Source organism: Lemur catta, chromosome 20 (assembly GCF_020740605.2).
Source record: "Lemur catta isolate mLemCat1 chromosome 20, mLemCat1.pri, whole genome shotgun sequence".
NCBI classification, from domain to species: domain Eukaryota; kingdom Metazoa; phylum Chordata; class Mammalia; order Primates; family Lemuridae; genus Lemur; species Lemur catta.
In genome coordinates this window covers 23510819-23525308 of record NC_059147.1, presented here as the reverse complement: position 1 = coordinate 23525308, position 14490 = coordinate 23510819, and the positions used below count along the sequence as shown (strand labels likewise).

The window sequence follows — 14490 nt, the reverse complement described above, 5'->3', positions numbered from 1 at the left end:
CTGATAATACCTGACACTGATGAGGCACCAATGGTTTTCTGATGGTTCCTACCTGTCTACAAGCATAATCACACTGGTCGCACTTAAAGCGCTTCTCGTTCTTGTGTGACTTCTGATGTTGGATGAGGGCATAGCGCTCATGAAACACAGCATCGCAGTAACGGCATTTCTTGCCCTGCTCAATATAGGAATGCTGCTTTCGCAAGTGGACACCTGAAAGCAAAATACAAAGCCCAGTGTAACTAGCGCAAACACAAACAAGCATTCTAACAAGCTAAGAATACATTTCTTCTGCTTCTTAAAAAAATTACTCTGGCTACTACACAGAAAATGAATTAAAAGGACAAATGGATGTGGGGAGACCAGTTAAGACTGCTGAAACAAGATAGGTGGCAGAAGATGGACAAAGGTGATGGCAATGGACATGGAAGGGAGGGGAAGAACTCATGAGCAATGGAGGAAGTTGGATCAATAGGATTCAGTGTCTGAATGTAGAGTGAGGAAGAAGGTGGTGTCAGCAATGACTTCCAGGTTTCTGGCTTGGAAAACCAGGCAGGTGTTAGGACCATTTACTGAGACAGGAACAGATGAAGAGAGCCAAACACCAAGCTGTGTGTGTTTGTTTTGGGGGAGCATGGCAGGAAGTGTTAGACCGTCAGTTTCAGCCATGCTGAATTTGAACTACCAGAGATATCAAAGTAGGGATGGGATGGAAAGGGATAGATGGCTACATAAGTCTAACTCAAAAGAAAGAATGCAAGTGGGAACATAAATTTAGGAGTCATTTAGGATTTGAGTATGACCATGTCAACTGATGAGACTGCTAGGGCAAAAAGAGTGAAAATGAAGAGGATGGGTAATACTTTTTTTTTTCCAGCATATTATGGGGGTACAAAATTCAGGTTACGTATATTGCCCTTGCCCCCCCACCTGGAGTCAGAGGAGCTTCAAGCGTGTCCATCTTCCATGGATAACACTTTTAAGAAATCTAAAAGTTAAGTTGGACCCGGGTGCATGCCTGTAGTCCCTACTCAGGAGACTGAGATGGGAGAACTGCTTGAGTTCAGGAGTTTGAGCCTAGCCTGGGCAACATAGTGAGACACCAACTTTTTTGTATGTGTGTGAGATATCATCCCTTAAAGAAAAAAAAAATCTGGCCAGGCACAGTGGCTCATGCCTGTAATTCTAGGACTCTGGGAGGCCGAGGTGGGAGGATCACTTGAGCTCAGGAGTTTGAGACCAGCCTGAGTGAGAGTGAGACCCCCATCTCCACATTTGGGATCACGAATTTATGGTGCTGTATATCTGCTTCAGTTGAGGTGGTATCATGCCAAATTTAAAAGCACCATGGGGTGTGCCTGTAGTCCCAGCTACTCGGGAGGCTGAGGGAGAAGGATCACTTAAGCCCTGCAGTTTGAGGCTGCAGTGAGCTACAATGACACCCTGTACTCTACCCAGGGCGACAGTGAGATTCTGTCTCCAAAAAAAAAAAAAAAAATCTAAGAGCTAAGACCAGTGAGAGAAAAAATTGTTAAAAATGAGAGAAGGCTGAGAAGGACCAGTCAGAGAAATAAGAAGAAAACCAACAGGATGTAGTGTCATGCAGGCCAGGGGAGTGGAGTATTTCAATGAGGGCATAGTAAACTATGAAGAATACTGCTAAGAGATCAGGCGAGACTGAAGTAGAATGTCCACTACATTCAGTGTGTGGGATCATTAAGTGATCTCAGCAAGAGTGGACTTTACCAGCATGATGGGGTGTCAAGCCAGACGTGAGGGAAAGATGAGTGAGGGAAGATTGTGAAGGATATAACTCTCCAAGAGGGTGGGCTCTGAAGGAGACTAGAGGGAGAAGGTTTTTTTTTTTTTTTTTTGAGACAGGATCTCACTATGTCGCGCAGGCTGGAGCGATCATAGCCTACTATAGCTTCAAGCTTTGAACTCCTGTGCTCAAGTGATCCTCCCACTCCAGTCTCCCAAGTAGCTGGGACTACAAGCACGCACCACCATGCCTAGCTAATTTTTAGAATTCATGAGCGTGTTCAGAGTTGAAAGACCAAGAAGTAAGACCATGAAGATGAAGGTAATGATGATGTAGAGACTGCCTTGAAGACAGAAGTAGGGTTCAGGGAAGAGGCAAAGGGACATGTCACAGACAAGACTGCCACCAACTCTCTAGGAACAGATGGGGAAAGAGAAGACAAATGCAGATGGAAGTAAGTTAGTAGGTTTGATAACAGACAATCTGGAGTTTCAATCTGTTGCTTTTATTTGTTTTGTTAAGTAGGAAGAGAAGTCATTTACTGAGACCATGGAGGAGGAGAGAAAACAAGAGGAAGTTCAGAGGTTAAAGGTAAGAGTGATTTGCTCAACGCTACATTGTGGTATCTGAGCAGGTACCCAGACATTTGTGGAATGAACAAATAAAATCATTAAACAGAATGGAGCACACCTGACAAGAACAAACAGCTGGACTGCCCAGAAGCAATTGGGGCCCAGCTGCATTTGGGATCATGAATTTATAATGCTTTAAGTCTGCTTCAGTTGAGGTGATACCATACCAAATTTAAATTTAAAGAGGGCCAATTCTGGGGAATGGAAATGAGGTAAGGGAAAGAATGACTCTCACTTTTTAGTCTCTACACATGTATATTACAGTAAGATCAGGCCTGCTTTAACAAGAGGAAACAAAAACTTCTTTTGGATTGGTTCTGGGAGGTTAACTATTATTTGATAGCTTCTAGGCACTTACGTACCTCATAAAGAGCTCATTACGTAGGGTCTAAGAGGTATCATATAAGACACCCAACGTATTTATTGCATCATGAAAGTGAATAATTTCAAAAAACTGAATAATCCAGACAGTGGCCTAATGGCTCGCATGTGAGACATTACTCATTTACATTTCAGTTTTTACATGACAAGAACAGCATACCCTTTCATTTTCCTGAGGACAGAGCCTCTTAAACCTTTCTAACAAAGTCCTTAATAGCAGAGTACAACACGTGACCCATGGGTCTTACATGGAGCCCAAGTCCTCTGCTTCAAATTCATGGTATGTCAGTCTGCATTTTGGTCAATATAGTCATGTTAATATAAAAATGGTTTAATACAACTGTTACATATCAATGAAAATAATGTCTTAAAATACCAGCTAAATTGCAAAACTTTCCTCAAAACCTTTTGAGTAAAACCAATGCTGCAGAAAGGCCATGTTTATGCTGAGGCTGGGTATGCTGACGTGGCCTGGGTACTTATATACACCCCAGTGTGAGAAACAGCTCAAGAGGACTCAAGAGGACTTAAGCTCAGCTTTGCCACTCAGAGGCTGTGTTGTATAGCTTTGGTAAAGACACCTCTCTGAGCCTCAGGTTCATCACCTAAAAAATCAGAATAAGATATGCCTTGATTACTTCATATGGTTGTGAAAATCAAATGAGCAAAAAAGTAAAATAAAAGATCTGTAAACTACAAGAATGTAACTAAATGTAACAACATTTATAATAATGTTCAGTGAACAGAATGGCCAATATTTAGATTTCTATTTTTTTTTTTTGAGAAGAGTCTCGCTCTGTCACCTGGGCTAGAGTGCCATGGCGTCAACCTCAAACTCCTGGGCTCAAGTGATTCTCTTGCCTCAGCCTCCCAAGTAGCTGGGATTACAAGTGTACGCCACCACACCTGGCTAATTTTTCTATTTTTAGTAGAGACAGGGTCTCACTTTTGCTCAGGCTGGTCTCAAACTCCTGACCTCAAGCAATCCTCCTGCCTCGGCCTCCTAGAATGCTAGGATTACAGGTGTGAGTCACTGCACCCGGCCTAAATTTCTTTTTTAAATAAAAATACAAATGGAGAAAGCCAAGTGACCATATCTTCAAGTAACACTAAAACCTTTATTGATAAATTCTGTCTCCATGTATACTCTAGCTTAACTATGCACAGAAACAGAGTTACCACCAATCAAACAGTCCAACTACTTATGTTCTGAAAAAAATGCAATGGATTGACCTTAGTTTGAATCATACTATGTCACTTCCCTATTTGGGGAATGAAGGCTACTAATTAAAGGCATACTGTTTCCTCCCATTACAGCTCTCCTTAATTTACAGATGAGCCATATTCAGGATAGAATCTTGTGGCCTGACTGCAATAAGAGAAAGAAGAAATAAAAAAAAAAAAAAAAAAAAAAAAAACACAGCAGTTAAGCCATGGCTTTCCCTGAATGGCAGGTCATTCGTATAAATGACACATATGAGAGTCAGAAGGTGAAGCTATTCATGATCCTTGTATTTTCATGAATCCTGCAAAATATTTTTTTCACCTGCCACTAGTCAATCTACTTACCCAAATCACTTTTTCGGGCTATGACTGTGTCACAGTGGGGACAGTGAAATTTGGCCACATTTTCTGTGTGCTTCTGTAAAATGTGCATCTTCATGGTACCACTCTGGGTAAACCGAGCATGACAAATATAACATTCATAAGGTTTTTCCCCTTAAAAGGAAATACAGAATGAACAAATTAAACAAATAAATACTATAATTTAATGGGAGGCTAAAGCAGGTGGTAGATATGCCCAACCAAGGAATCTACAGGGCTTATTCAGGAAGGCTGAGGCTCAGTCTCAGAGCCCAGTTCACATCTATCTTCAGAGATGACAAACAAGTCCTAACCTGCCGCCGGCCCCCTCTTCTCTGCCCAGCTCTGCTCTGGAATCTATCACATTACGGCAATGCTTACCTTTAGGGGAGACTAGATGGAAGACCTACAAGCTTTTCTTTTTAGGAAAAGACAGCACTTAGGAAAACTGAACAAGTTGGGTTAAGTAATCTACCCAGACTTTTAAAAGTAAACCCTCTAGATTTTTATTTCATTTTATTTCTCCCTTAAAAGCATTATTTCCATGTGGTAGAAGGACTCAAGTGGAACAAAACCAAATCTATTCTCTAATGTATCTTCGGAACTATGAATTCAGAGGATATGCCAAAGAAGCATTCAATCATATACTACAATTATGCCAGTCTTCCATTCAGGTAAGCAATGGGGCACGTGGTGGTTCATTGAGTCCTGTGGGATCATTTATACAACAAGGAGTGGAGAAATCATACCTGAATGGGTTCTCATGTGCCTTTTCAGCTTGTATGTGTCCCTGCTGGCATAACTACACAAACTGCACTGGAACGGACGCTCTCCAGTATGAGAGCGAATGTGACGTTTTAATTTGCTGACCTGAAACACGAAAGCAACCGAACCATAAAACTTCCATTAACATAGACTACAACATGAACACTGTGGGTTAGGCACAAAAGCTTAGCTTTGAGGCACTGAAGTTAAGAATACAGGAAAAAATCTAAAAGATAATCTTTCTTCCTCTTTGTTACTTCTAACCTTTGCAACTCTATAACCATATAATCCAATAGAAGAGGGTAAATGGATGGGGGGGGTAAATGGATAGCTGTGTAGATGAGTCAAGATTGGTCACTGCTTATAACTGTTACCAATCACATGGTTCAATTTCATTCACCATCTTTTCTTAGCATTAATATTTCCTAAACAGGCCAGGCTCTAGGGGTCTAATTTATCGTCCTTACCATTGACTGTGCTTTTAGTCTCCTGCTGGGTACACTATTCCAACAGTGACTTTTCAACTTGATTCCAAGAAGTACTTTGAACACTCACTGATGTTTTATTTGAAATTTTAAAAAAGTATTCCAATTTTAAGACAAAAACCCCCGTACTTATAAGTGCTACATACCACAATTTCATACACAGTAAGTGGTTAAATAACTGTCCTAACAGCATTACTGAATAATTCTCTTCCCAAGATCTGTCTCCTTATCACCTATTAAATTCCCAAATGCACCAGGACTTACTCTGTTCCAATGAACTATTTATCTATTTCTGCTCCAATTTTACTGTCTTTACATTTACTGTATAATTTTACAATATCCAATAGCACAAGTCCCTCATTCTGTTTTCAAATTTTTCTTAGCTAGCCATTCACATTTACTCTTCCAATTGAAATTTACAATCAACTTCTAATGTCTCTTCATTTATTTATGTGCTTTGGAAAAATCTGAGAGATGTCCTTCACGCAGATTTCACAGATACTGTTTTTTTGTTGTTCAGTTTATCCCTAAGTCATTTCGTTGTTATTATAATTTGAACCATTTCATATCATCCTATCAGTAACGACAAAAGTTACTGATTTCTGTATGCTTACCTTGTATCTGGCTGCCCAACTCAACTCTTACGCTCTAAGTTTTTTTTAGCTCATATTCTTAGATTTTCTCTGTGAGCAAATACATCTGCATGAAACAAGTTTTGTCTTTCCATATTTTATTCTATTAGCTAGGATTTCCAGTACAATATTGAAACAGTAAGAATGGATATCTTGTCTGTTCTAGATTTTAATGGGAAGACTTCCAGTGTTTCAGAGTTAATTAGGATGGGTTTACTACAGGTTTCGGGTGTATAATCCTTATTTTTTTATTTTATTTTTTTTCCAGAGACAGGGTCTTGCTCTGTTGCTGGGGCTAGAGTAAAATGGCATCATCACAGGTCACTGCAACCTCAAACTCCCAGACTCAGGCAATCCTTCTGTCTCAGCCACTGGGTAGCCGGCACTCACCACCATGCCAGGTTAATTTTTCTATTTTTTGTAGAAATGGAGGCCACGCTACGTTGTTCAGGCTGGTTTAAAACTCCTAGCCTCAGGCGATCCTCCTGCCTTGACCTCCTAAAGGGCATGAGCCACTGTGCCCAGCTATATGCCTTATTATATATTAAAGAAGTTTTTTTCTACTCTTAACTTGCTAGGACATTAAACAGTTATGAATTTTATAGGTTTTTCCCCCGGTTACCCACAGAAATGATCATGTGGTTTTTCTTTAGTCCTGCATCTTATATCAATAATTTCCTAATATTGAACTATCCTTGTGTTTTAGATATACTCAGTAATCATCTATCTTTTGAAGTTTGGTTGGTTAATAATTTCATTTAGAATTTTTTGCTTTTCTGTGAGAGTCACAGTTATCTTTGTGGTAGCATCCTTATCCAGTTTTGCTAACAGGGTAGTCTTAAGTAATAGTTGATAAACCTTCCGTTTTTAAATGCTCTTGGGTACAGTTAATTATTTTTCAAGTTTGGTAGACTTTGCCTGTAATAACACATGGAACAGGTAGTTTTTGGTTTTTTTTTTTTTGAGTTTAAGGATCTTCACTGGCTTTTAGTTGAGATTCCAGATTTGGGCAACACCTCATTCTATGCCACAGAATGAGTGTACCCAAGGTACTTTTTTTTGAACAGGTAAATCTTTCACACTCATTATACTTTTGGGGGGCAGTGGAGGCTATGGGTGTGGGATTGTTAATAATCTAGTCAGATTTTCTAACTCATCTTAAATCAGTTTGGGTAGTTATATTCTCTTACTGAAATCATGGTCTATCCAATAGAGGTACCAACAGAAAGCTGAACACTCACTTCTACACTGGCATAATCGCACATGGAGCATTTAAATGGCTTCTCGTGGGTGTGTTTGTAACGCCGGTGCCGCACCAATTCTCCACTAGTCACAAAGGCCATGTCGCAGTCTGGGCACTTGTGAGGACGAGTACCTAGAGAAAGGAGGGTGTAACAGGAAGAGCAAGATCAAGGGCACAGTTGATGTGGAGTTCAATGTGTGGCACAGAACTGATGCATGAGATTGGACCCTAGTCATCCCATCAACTGCACTGGCTTGAGAGTGGCTCCAAAAGCTATGTGAAGCCCTGGCTGAATTTATAACACTAACCCCGGGACATCAGAACACCCACCAAACATTTGGTTTCTCCTAATAACTCATTTGAATCTGTTGCCTTTGAATACAAAATCCTTCTTATCTCCATTTTGTGAACATCCTAGTCCCTATGGACAAAAGTTAATAGAAACACCATTCTGTTTCAATCTTTGCTAAAATATATAAAACATCTTTTATACCTTCATGTTTTATCAAGTTCACATTACAGAATTAATGGATATTTGACTCTAGATCCTTTCACACATCACATCTTAATGTATTATGACCATACATATATGGGGCCACTGGGCTGTCCATATCCTGACACTCTCTTAGTTTTTTAAACCACAAGCATATTAGCTTATTTTCTATATAAATTTGTCTTGATAAGGAATTCCAGAGGTTTATGAAAGGCTTTACAAAGTAGTGCTGCCTTTTATGTGATTTAAACAGATCATTTTCAAATATCTATGTCTGATAATCTGTGGTCTGAATGTCAACTCATCCAATATTTAAACATTTTTATGAATAATATACCCTCTACATTTGTTTTTCACTGAAAGAATCTTAGTGTTTTTAATATATCCTCACATAGCAGCTCCATAACATAACTGACTAGTGGATGTTCTCCAGCCATTTTATATTCTTGAGTACCACATTTATAAATATCATGTTCAGGTAATAATGACAGTTCTAAGGAGATAAAGCTGACAGCACAACACAGTGTTGTCTTTACAGGCTGTTATTCAGAAACTAGTGACCATCTATAATTTTTAGTAGTGATAAGAAGTGACAGCAAGGCAATCCCAACACCAAAATCAAAAGCAGGTTGCCATTGAGAATGGAATTAGGAAGTGCCACGATGTAATAAACAGGACTAGCCGTCTGCAAAAATGATTCTCCTAGAGAACGAACAGACTCTTGGAGAGGGAAGTATGATTGGAGTATGAGAGTAACTAAGAAATTCCAAGGAATGCTCATTTGCTCAATTTGCTCCTTCAGTACCACAGGATGTAGGAGTGAAGGATAGAGTTCTTTCTGTGAAAAACGTATAGTCTTGTGGTACAGTTAAGTAAGTAAAACAATTAACAAGAGAAGGAAAGCAGCATCCATTTCTTTTACGATGGAAAGGTAAGCTGAAAATTAACTACCAGTGTGTTTTCTTAGTACTGTCTGGGGGAGAGAAGAGACCTGCCTTCGGTAGACATAAGCATGGCAATCAGTAAAGAAGTGGACGCTGCAATAGGGCAGGGATTTCCCTTAGGCTGCCCCACATGACCACCTATGTCCCTCTACTCAAGGTCCACCTTTACCAAGTCACCATTCAACCGCTACAGCATCTTAACATAGGCCAAAGCATCCCCTAGAATGCAATATAACTGCATCTAAAAAATGAAAAAGTGTATTCCTCACCATAAACTGATACTCTGGTATACACATCCGACTCTTGTGGGTTTGGTTAGTATGAATCAGTCCTGCCAAATCAGTTCTGGGTAACCAGAAAGACCGCACTTCTTATTTTCAAAGACTGAACACTCGTGTCAACTGTGGATTCTGGGTGATGACAGCATGTCCACACGAGTTCATTAATTGTGACCAAAGGACCACTCGGGGGGGAAGGGGGGATGTGGAGAGCAGTAAAGCTATGTGTATGTGTGGGCTGGGGTACATGGGCACTCTGACCTCCCTCTCAATTTTGCTGTGAACCTAAAATTGCTCTTTAAAAAAAAAAATAGTCTATTTAATTAAAAGGAAAAACAAAAAACAAAAGCTGGAGTAGACCAATACAGAATGCTCACATCAAGGAACACCTGTCTGTCTCAGGAAGTCCTGTCATGAGCCAGCTACTATTACTTAGTCATTTGCCTATCATAGTGTCTTCAAAGTACTAAATAAAACATATTATTAAATGTCTGAGTAGAAACTAGGGAGATGTTAAAAAGTGACTAAGTCACATTAGCAAAAAATACACACAGCATACTGCTCATAGGCCAACACCTATTTGATCATGCTCATTTGACAACCAGCATATCAAATCAAAAACAAGAGCTGTCACATAAAATGAGGTGGAGAATACGGATAGAGCTAAAGCTCTAGGCATGAGGTAGAAAATATAGATAGAAGCTATTCTGCATGAAAAATGGCAAGGACTTGCAGCCACGTGCCTACACTGAAAACAGAGTCCAGAAGACAGCCTAGAGAGAGGTCCAACATAGTCTCTCCACTTTAGTGACCTCCTGAAAACTGGTCCCAGCCTACATGAAGCTAATATTAGCATATTTGAACACTAAAGTATGTATGGCGCTCAAACAAATGTTTGAATTGCCAGAATGATGCCTTAAATTTTCCATCCTGAGATTATGAATTACTTATTTTCCTTGAAGTGAAACAACCAGAGACAGAAAAAGCCACCGTTTTTATAAAGGCAGGATTTTCCTTCTATGTCTAATGTTCTTCCTCATGGTGCCTGGCATTTATTGCCTGAGACTTTTTAGGGTCATTTTTGTCATTGTTGTTAATACCTCAACAATACAACAGTAAAGTCTTCAGGAATTATTCCAGGTTAACTAGCCTTTTCCTGGATCATCATCCTTATATAACTTGAATTATCTCCCACTAGATTTCCTTTACATTTACTTGCCTGTAACCAAGTGTATTTACTTACAATAAAACCAATTTTACAAAGAGGCCACCATAAGAACGAACAGAAAACTTCCCGATGGAATTAGCTTGAATGGTAATTAAAACCCAAGTTTGAACCTTGGCTATGGTGTAGCCCCCAACATTCTTATCCAGCACCTGTATGTGTGTTAAGGTGATTCCTCAGGAGAGTGACTGTTCTGAATGCCCTGCCACAGAGATGGCACTTGTGTGGTCTCTCATCAGTGTGGCTTTTCATGTGCCGATCCAAATTTGAACGCCGTGGACATGTATAACTGCAAAGCTCACACTGGAATGTCTTCTTTACACCTATATGTAAAACAAAACACTTACTTGCCACAGGGTTTCAACGTATTAAGATTAATCCTAATCTTAAATTTCTACAAATATATTTTATTAGCTTTTTATAACTAAGCCCAATCTAACTCATATTAAATCATAATTATCTCATATTACTAATACATTTACTTCTTTCTCTTTAGTATTTAAAAAAGAGTACTCAAAAGCAAAAAACGTACTTAGACTGGTTAAAAAAAGTGGTACCCACATAATAACCTTTAAAAAAAACAATTAAAATAACTTGCATATGCACTGTGTTGAATGCTTTATTCCAAAATGGTTTTATGAAACTACTATGAATAAACTCATTTTACCTTTCTTTTTAATTTTTGTTGGCTTTGGAGGCTTCATATTACCAACCACTTTCTCTGCATTAACCTCCGACAGCAGACCCTCCTGTTGCTCTTCCTCAAAGTCATAGACAGACACATCCACATCTTTGCCCTCCTCTGTGTAACGCAGTTTGCTTTTTTTGGTTTTCTTTGTTTTTTTGGCTGGTGGCTGATAGTCTGGGTCTTTTTGCCAACTAGGATCTTCCTGAGGCGGAAGTTCCCCTTGTTCTAGTGTCTCCACCTCTCCATTGGCCCCCACTTTCACCACCTGAAACCCTTCAGGCAAGGGTAAGGTGTGGCATATCATGGGTTCACTTTCCGCAAGACCCTCTTTAGACACTTCATTCTCATAAGCCCCCTGAAGTTCTTCTACTGAAGTGGTAGCAACAGGTACAGTCACGGGAACAGGTACTTGAACAAGCTGAAGCTCTCCTATGTTTATGGGCTGTTCCTCCATATTTACAACCTGCAAGGTTATAATCTGGGTATCGTCCACAGCAGCCTCCGCTTCTGGAGCCACTGTGCCCTCCATTACTTCAGTCTTCATCTGAAGAAGGGTAGGGTCCAGCTGTTCCATCATTACCATCTGTACACTGCTGTTGACATCCTGGACCACCTCACCCCCATCTGTCTGGTTCTGGGGTAAGTGGCAGGCATCTTCTTCCTGGCCCCCTTCCCGGCGTCTCTGGTAAGTCTTTCTCTCCTTTCCTTTAATAAAAGTTTCGGACTCCTCCACGATGGCTTCGACCGCCTCACCTTCCATTTCCCCTTCCTTTATTAAGGGAGAACAGATTGTTATTTAAAATAAAGTATGTCTAAATAAAAACACGCATTTTAAAACAAAAAAGACCCCTGGTGAATGAATGAATGAGGCATCAGTGGTGGTTGTTGTTTTAAGCTTCCCTTTGGCCAATAAGTGGTTAATATTAAAAAAGGCACAATAGACACTATGTGCCTACTGATGGAAGAAAAAAATACCACCTAAAGCAATCTTGCCAAACAAAACCAAAAATTCTGAAACTGATTAATCAAGACCCTAGATCCAACTACCAATTAACAGGAAATTGGTGACAGAAGATCTTAAATTACACTACAGGGATGAAATCAGTGAAATCTAGACTGCAGGAAACCCTGCAGGATTAACTACTTGGTTCCTTCTGCAAATAAAAATCGGCAGGACAGAGGGAGAACCTACAGATCAGTGGTTCCTGACCTGCCTTCAGGGACATTTGGCAGGATCTGGAGACACTTTTGGTTGTTAATACTACCATCTCAGGGTGGGATGTGCTACTGGTATCTAATGGGTAGAGGCTAAAGATGCTACTAAACATCCTAAGAGGCACAGGTCAGTCCTCCACTACAAAGAATTATCAGACCAAGATGTCAATAGTGCTGAGATTGAGAAAGTCTGATACAAACAAAAGAGACTCAAACCAATAAATAGTGAAAAAAGTAAAACACAAGATTGGAGGAGTAAGTTCCAGGGATTTGTTGTACTATAGGCTACTATAGTTAATAACAATGTATGGTATACTTGAAAATCACTGAAAGTAGATTTTAAGTGTTCTCACTACAAAAAATGTGAGAGAATGCATATGTTAATTAGGTTGATTTAGCCATTCCACAATGTACACATATTTCAAAACATCATGATGCACACTATAAATATATATAATTTTTATGTCAACTAAGAAATTAATTAAAAATAAATCTTATACATTTCCTCTACCTATTTAGGAAACACTGGTAGACAGCTGGGCATGGTGGTACATGCCTGTAGTCCCAGCTGCTGAGGATGCTGAGGCAGGAGGAGCACTTGAGCCTAAGAGTTTGAGGTTGCAGTTACCTATGATGACCCCACTGATCTCTAGCCCGCGCAAAAGAGCGAGATCCTGTCCAAAAAAACAAAATAAAACAAAACACAGGTGCAAAACCAACAAAAAACCACTGGTATATAGCTTTGCTGTTTCTAAACGAAATTCTACTTTAGAAAACATGGCTCTGTCAGTGTTTTTTTTTTTTGTTTTAAAGCTTTATTAAGGTATAATTGATATACCAAAAAATTGCACATATATCATATTATTAACAACAGGTAGTATATCATATAGATGATCTCTAGAACTTATTCATCTCGTATAACTGAAACTTTGTACCCATTGGGCAACAATTCCTTACTTCCCCCTCCCTAAGTTTTTTTCACCCTGTTTTTTGGAGTCAGAATCAGAACTTAGATCAAGACTCCTACAGCCCTGCTTATAGACACCACACGAAACTGCCTTCTATGTTATACCACCAACTGAAATTCATCTCTCTCCTCTATGAGACTATGAGTTCCCTGAGAACAAGGACCATGTCTAACAAGTGGTTTTTACTCATTAGCACTGTGCCCAGGCTGGTAAGTACTCAATAAATGCTTTGAGGCTGGGTGAGGTGGCTCACGCCTGTAATACCAGTGCTTTGGGAGGCCGAGGCAGGAGCACTTGAGCCAAGGAGTTAGAGACCAGCCTGGGCAACATAGCAAGCCCCTGTTTCTACAAAGAAAAAAAAATTAGCCAGGCATGGTGGCATATGCCCGTAGTCCTAACTACTTGGGAGGCTGAGGTAGGAGGATTGCTTGAGCCTGGGAGTTCCAGGCTGCAGTGAGCTGTGATACACCACTGCACTTTAGCCTGGGCAGCAGAGTGAGACCTTGCCTTTCAAATCCACCAGTTCAGTTTCTGGCTCTGAAATCTTGTGAGTAACTAGGGTGCCCAAATATCTAAGAGTAAAACAGGCCTCAACAATCACCTAATTTAAGGTAATAATCTGACCTAACAATTCAAAATTAAAATTTAAAGTGTTTCATATTTTTAGCCTAATCACAAACAAAGCTTTTGTTGCTTCTATTTAGAGACACTTTTCTCCAATTCTCTGTCCAGGCACCTTAACACTGTACCTGTGCCAGCAGTCAAGGAAAGCCCCTTAATGTACTACCCTGTAAGGTAGTACAAAGGCCAGAGAGAGATGGGCAAGGCCTGGTCCTGCATTCTAGGAGTTACTGTCTATCATAAGGGACAAAATAGGTAGTACAATGATTCAAGGCAAAACTAGGTATATCTGGAGAAAGATAATATAACCAGTTGTGGTAGCAAAATGGTTCATAAATATGAAATTTGAATGGAACCCTGAAACATGGGCAGGACATTCAAAGGCAGAGTCTGGGGGTGGGGGCAGTGTGTATTTTGCAGGGGAAGGGGTTGGATCCCTAGGCAGAATACATTACATATGAGAATTAATTATGAGAAAAGAGTAAGAATTGGCTTAAAGCATAGGACAGAGAGGGTATTAAGCCAGGTGGAAGATGTGTTGGTTGTGGCCAGTTTGGATGGTTCTGAATGACAA

General features: G+C 39.9%; 1 protein-coding gene across 3 annotated transcripts in view; it reads right to left on the bottom strand.

Annotated features, from left to right (window-relative positions):
- The window catches only part of CTCF (CCCTC-binding factor), a 47323-nt gene that overhangs the window by 8033 nt on the left and 24800 nt on the right, over positions 1 to 14490 (bottom strand). For all 3 annotated transcript variants that reach the window (XM_045533515.1, XM_045533517.1, XM_045533516.1), the window contains 6 exons: positions 11092 to 11881; positions 10577 to 10747; positions 7483 to 7616; positions 5109 to 5229; positions 4345 to 4494; positions 53 to 213 (listed from right to left, as the gene is read on the bottom strand). In XM_045533515.1, the coding sequence (XP_045389471.1) occupies positions 53 to 213; positions 4345 to 4494; positions 5109 to 5229; positions 7483 to 7616; positions 10577 to 10747; positions 11092 to 11872 (1518 nt within the window). In that variant the 5' untranslated portion in view covers positions 11873 to 11881. The remainder of the gene's footprint in view (positions 1 to 52; positions 214 to 4344; positions 4495 to 5108; positions 5230 to 7482; positions 7617 to 10576; positions 10748 to 11091; positions 11882 to 14490) is intronic.